Genomic DNA, 6,682 nt, shown 5'->3' with positions numbered 1-6,682 from the left:
TTCCGTCTCCTAACCACTATAAGCAACAATGCAGGCATGTTCAAGATGAGATTCTCCCCCTCGAAGTGCAAAATGTTACTTCAGGATTGGGTTGCATCGACACCTGAACTAATGATAGGGAGTGAAGTAGTTGAACGTGTTGATCGCTTCACATAACTTGGGAGTCTCATCAGCCCATGTGTGACGAAATCTCAGCACGGATACAGAAGGCTCGACTAGCTTTCACCAACTTGCGTCATTTATGGCGTAGGCGAGATATCCGTCTAACAACTAAAGGACGGATTTACTGAGCAGCAGTTCGTTCCGTCCTACTTTATGGCAGTGAAGCATGGCCGGTAAGAGTAGAGGATATTCGTAGGCTACTAGTATTCGATCATAGGTGTCTTCGAAGCATTGCTCGTATATCCTGGGACCACCGGGTAAGTAATGCAGTTGTTAGGAAACGGGTACTAGGTAAAGATGGCAAATCGACTGATGAAGTAGTGAAAGTTCATCATTTGAGATGTCTAGGACACATGTTACGTATGCCCAACCACCGACTGCCCCTATGTGCAATGTTTTGTGGTGTAGGAATTGGATTGGAAGAAAGCTAGGGGCGGCCAGACCAAAACGTGGCACAAATCCATGAAGTCGCTGACAAGTGGACTGAGCCATGTTGGTAGGTGTAGACTACCTGATTGGGATCCGCGAGATAATAGAAATCGATGGTTGGAGACGTTGAATGACATTGCTCAAAATCGTTTGCAATGGTGAAGGTGCACCCACTCTTTGTGTTCTACCAAATTCTTATCTTCTGAATTCTTCATGTCCGTATCCTTTTTCTCTTTCCAAATTTATTTCACCGTATTATACTCCTTCAATAACATCTTCAAACCCTTATCTTTCACATAATACTTATACTCTTACTACTTCTACCACTATGGGATTTGAACCGACAACTGCATCTCTGTGCTGATGTGGTATGGCAACTGGGACTGATGTACGTACGTACGAAGTTCTACGTTGTGACTGACTGACTGACCACAGAAGTATTCGCTCATGAAAACATCGATGGTCGAACTCTGAACATTTTCGTCTTGTGTGAAGCCCGTGACTATCAGACTTCTGGGTCGGCATTTAGTATTTCAGATTTTCAACTTCGATTTATTAAACAACACATGATACTCAGAATAAACAGATTGTAGTTAGTGGGGTTGTGGTGGTTCAGGATTGGCGTTTCACCTTGCTTGCAACTCCATAAGCTAAATGTACCAAACCGAATGAACCACGTGTCTTGGATTCCACTATTAGCCACTACCCAAATTAAGTAAAACATAGGTTACTTCAAACATATATTTTTTTGAGTTTTAAGGCTCCATATGTATTTTCACGATTATTATAAAAAGGTTTATTTATAGTTTTAATTTGTAAACAATTTACTTGAACATAAACATTCTATTATTGTTCCAACTATTTGCAAATCCAACTCAGAAAAGTACTTGTTCATGAAAATAACAACAAATAAATGCTATATATATATATATATATATATATATATATATATATATATATATATGCATAACCCAAAACGTTCAGTAGTCAACTGAATTTTCAATGTCTGCCGGCAAGAATATTTCCATATTCACAGATCTAAGAAATATCACTTTTGAATTTTGCTATCTACTAAATAAGGAATGGAGTCTATTATATTTGACAAAATGTATCACAGGCAGTACACTTGGAGTATTTTCAGCTTATATATTTCCTATATTCGCTATCATAGCCCTAATAACTAATTCAGTATTTATTTATGTATTTTTCAAGAAAAGATCAAGTATGCCAAGGCATATGATATACATGTTATGTGTTTTAATATCGAGTGGATTGACTGATTTTATTGTCGGCTGGTTATGGCTATTTCCAAGTAGAGGATTACCATATGCAACAAAAGGTAAAATATACTTTTCACTGATTTCTTTATCATCAGCTTCATGTAAACTCTATAGACTTTTGCATTCATTTACTTCCACATCAATTGTTAATCTTCTTGTTCTATCTGCAGTGGATCGATGTTTAGCAATTAAAGCACCTATAAAGTTCTCGAAAGTACAGTCACATCATGCTTGGTGGGCTTGTGGTATAATATATGCGGTCAGTTTTTTAATGATGTTACCATTTGGAATTCTTGTTACATGGAATCGTAAAAAAGATGAACACTTTTGTTGGATTAGACAACCAGATAAAGTTCTACATATTTATCATACATTATTTTCCAATTTCGGACCAATACAAACCGTCATCTTGTTATTTTTAAATTTAACATTCCTATTATGTACTCGAAAGTATTTGAGAAATCGATTTCTTCAGCAATGCACAAATAATACGAGAACAATGAGTCGTAGAGAGATGCGAATCTGTTTATTAAATCTAATTCTATCCTCATGTTACATTGCTATCTCATTACCACAAGCTATATGTCTTTTATTGGCCAGAATACCATTACCCAGTATGACAGCAATTCATAGTGGGATAGCATATGATATAGCCCATTTAATGTGGTCTTTGAATTCAGTAAGGGAAATTGTGGATTTTATCATCTATGCTATTTATTTTAAACCGTTAACCGAATTATTGCTTCAATGTTATTTGAATATTACATTTTTATTTTACAGACGTTTGAAACGTCTTACTACTTTTACTACTACTAATACTACTGATAATAATAATAATGATAATAATAATAATAATAATAATAATGGTAAAAATAACACCATCATTCATGTTGTCAACAATTCAATGTAAACTAATTATACAACAATTTTAGATATGATTTTTGTGTTCGGTAAATGTAAGAGATTATTTATTGATTATTTTTGTACCCTTTCATCTTTTATTTTCTTTACATTTCTCATTTCAAATCATTTCTTATAGTATTATTTTGATTAGAGTAAATAGATTCATAGCATTGTATTCTAATATAATTGATTTCTATCAGAAGGGGTTTTGTGGAGATTTTAGTAATTTTGTAGTGCTTCCACGTTTGCCATGGTGGTCTAGCTTCAATTCACTCATGATCTCAACTCTATAAATATTTGATTTCGTTTTTTAATTAAAGGTTAGTGGATTTATATTCCAGTTTCTATAGAGTCGAATTTCTTATGAGAGGTAGCTATTTTTAATTGACATTTTTCAATGACTAGCATTTGTTAGAAAAGAAATGTACACTAAAATGGCTGAACAACTGTATACCGGAATGCTATGTTTGTCAAAATTTGAATTTATCCGCTACTAAGAATTTGGCTTGTTTGATTGGTTATGTGCTTGTTTCTTCATGTAAGTTGTCTAACCAATGAGGTTGGTCCTATCTTTACAAGTTATTTAATGACATTATACTTTTAAGAAAATATATGACTTAACGAAACAATATGAGAAATCATATCACATGACTGAAGTACAACGAAGTTCGTATAAACCACTAAATTATAGCGAAATGAGTTAAGTACATTAAGTATTATTCGTATTCAAATAGATCAGTGATTGAAATATGTTCAAGGAATTATGTGGAATTATGAGAGAGAGAGAATCAGTCTACTGACTTCTACTTGCCCATCTGTTTAATATACAGTGCAATCGAGGAGTTCAATTTCTGTTATGGGGGAAATTGGTGATCTGTGGAACGTAAGTTAATTTAATCTAACAGCTGGACGCGGAAGATAACCATAAACATTTGAGGATTTATTTATGCAGCAAGTGATATTTAAAACATTTACGTGAATTGAAATGATTAGAATTAATCGTAGTGTAAAAATCACCTGGTATGAATGTTTCATACTAAAGATTAATTTTTTACTGGATAAGCCTTTATGGTGCCATTATTGATAAGCTTGATTTGTGTTTATAATATGTAATAATCACCTAAGCGTAAGTAACATAACTTCATATGCAACAATGGTCACTTATTCTAATGATCGAAAGAAAGTCAAACTAGTTGTGAGACAAATGTTTCAAGTGAATATGTTCCTGAACACATTTCCGATGTTATTTTAAAAGAGGTCGATTGTTCTATTAATTCATTTATTTCTGATGAAATTGTTAATAAATTTTAGGAAAATATGTCAAATCCAATTCGAAAAAGGCACTATAGATTCAAATCTTAGTTCATGAAACAATGCGTTGACAGTAAGAAGTGAAGCAATAATCTGTGGGTAGTCTTAAAGGTAGTATCAATTCAGATTTCCCCTTAAAGTCCCGGCCAAAGGCCAAAGAAATTTATTCGACTTCAGATTTAGAACCTTCATTTTCAACTTCTCAATATTCAGATGTTTTAATGGTACACGGCTGCTAAAGTTATACAAATCGGTTCATGAGACAAATTTTCGGCCTGAAGAGGAGGGAGGAAGCTATATTAAAAATTTATGCTTAATTAATAATCAAAGAATGACGAAGAAATACCTTAAACATAACGTCAATAGTGGAGCTGTAGTCTGTAGACGAAAAATAAAAATGATTTTCATCGAGACAGAAACGTATACTAAACAAGTTGGTATCACCGTTCTACCAGTGTTACCAAAGAAGGATACCATATAATTTCGTGAGGGTGCTGAGAAAGCGAGCAGTGACTTAATTAGTTGGAGTGTGACTGACATGAAATTGATCATTTGTAACATGTAATCACATTTTATAATTTTAAAAAGACTTTTTGACGTCTATTTTTCCAATGATAAGTCCATTTTATAAGTCATCAATATAAATTTCATGTTAATCTCATCATTTGGTTATAATGGCATAAATGGGTCATTAAAATAATAATTAACGAAAGTGAATTGGAAGACAAATAAGAATCAAGAATTATTGTAATACGTGGATGGCTCCTATAATCCCTGTATAGTAGAATAACAAAAGTCATGATCGAAACCGTATTGATTGTGACTAAGTCTCCAAAGTAAAGCTCCATTAGCTGAAATCCATAAAATTTGAAGGTGGTGCTTTATTTTTAAACGAACCGTTTAACCCTTAAGCTTTATTTTCCTTTCTGAACAACTTTGTCAACAAAAACTTTTGAAAATATAGATGACTTATTATCCAGCTTGATATTTTTAATAACGATGGTAGCAGGGTCTCAATGTTTCCTCTTGATTACTAATCACACAATAGTTTTGGAACTCTATGTTACTGTTTATGTAATTCGTTATGGGGTCATATATTCCGAGAGTGTTTCTTTTCACTTGTATGAATACTTTGTCACTAGATTTGCGATATTTTATCGGACAGAAATCAATACATTCGAGTGAACTTCATCACTGAACGCCTATATGTTATGAAGAAAATGTGCTATACTCTTATAAACACTCTACTAATTAGGACAGTTTTCAAACTGTTTTCGGCACTTGGTTGTGCTATATCAAAAGCTGAATGAACCTAATATATACCACTCGTTCCTAAAAACTATGTAGTCTACAATCATCTCACAAATAATGATAAATAATGTAGCAGCAGCTCCTACATCAATCGGCTTCACCATATACAAGGGGGAAAGCAAGTTCATGAAAAACAACATGGAGAACACCATCCTGATCACATTTGATGGCGGAACTCTGGAAGAGGTGTAAACATCCACGTATCTGAGTGGCATCATCGATGAACGTGGAGGATATGATGCAGATGTAAAGGCGAGGAGTGGCAAAGCAAGGACAGTATTCCTACAATTGAACAATACATGAAACCCAAAAAATTGTCTGTTAGCCAACATCAAACTGGGAATTTTCAATACGAACGTCAAGACAGTTCTACTGTACGGAGATGAAACTTGGAGAACTAGCACAATCACCATTAGAGTGGTATAAGTATTTATAAACATTTATCTATGAAAGACACCAAATGTCCGTTGACAGGATACCATCAGCAACAGTCTACTGTGGGAGAGAACAAACCAGCTTCCAGCTGAGGAGGGACTTAGGAGAAGATGCTGGAAGTGGATAGGGCACACACTGAAGAAATCATCGAACTGCATCATGAAGCGAGCGCTTACTTGGAATCATGAAGCGAATGGAAAAAGAGGAAGGTCAAAGAATAAACTGCGCGGGGAATTAGAAAAAGACGTGAACAGGATGAATAACAACTGGAAAGGATTGCTCAGGATAGAGTTGGATGGAGAATGTTGGTGGGAGGCCTATGCTTCCCAATGAGGGGTAACAGGTGTAAATAAGTATGTAAATAATATACATATAATCTAGTGACTTAATAATTATCCAGTAAGAATATATGCAATAATAGTCAATATATAATTCATAGCAGTGATCGTTCGTTTATTCTTCGTGTGGATATAACACCGACTGTCACTGACTTGAATCTGTCGAAACTTAAACAGAAGGGTGGTCATTTAACATTTCAAGGTTACTGGAATTAATATCCAGATTTTCAGATGTCTGCTGTTCTAAACATTTGTGCATAAACTATCTACTAGCATATGTTTTGTCATTTGACATATTATAAGAACCCAATAATCAGAATTTATTCTTAAAAGCGAACACCAGCATATATACTATAAGAATAAATTAATCTTTAGCAAAACTGTTTTATCAAAATGTTAATTAACTCTAAAAAAAGGAAATGATAGGGAAAAGTGATACAAGTTATCAGAAGGGGGTTTTGTGGAGATTTTAGTAATTTTATGTAGTTGAGATCATGAGTCAATTGAAGCTAG

At 34.1% G+C, this 6,682-nt stretch overlaps 1 protein-coding gene across 1 annotated transcript; it reads left to right on the top strand.

Moving 5' to 3' along the window:
- Positions 1-1,593: 1,593 nt before the first annotated feature.
- Smp_204060 (uncharacterized protein) lies at positions 1,594-2,781 on the top strand (the record flags this gene model as incomplete). Its single annotated transcript, XM_018800121.1, has 1 exon — positions 1,594-2,781. The coding sequence occupies one exon, from the start codon at positions 1,594-1,596 to the stop codon at positions 2,779-2,781; it is 1,188 nt and encodes a 395-aa protein (XP_018653966.1).
- Positions 2,782-6,682: the final 3,901 nt, after the last annotated feature.

Source organism: Schistosoma mansoni, chromosome W, assembly GCF_000237925.1.
Source record: "Schistosoma mansoni strain Puerto Rico chromosome W, complete genome".
Lineage (NCBI taxonomy): Eukaryota > Metazoa > Platyhelminthes > Trematoda > Strigeidida > Schistosomatidae > Schistosoma > Schistosoma mansoni.
This window is presented reverse-complemented; position numbering and strand designations above follow the sequence as displayed.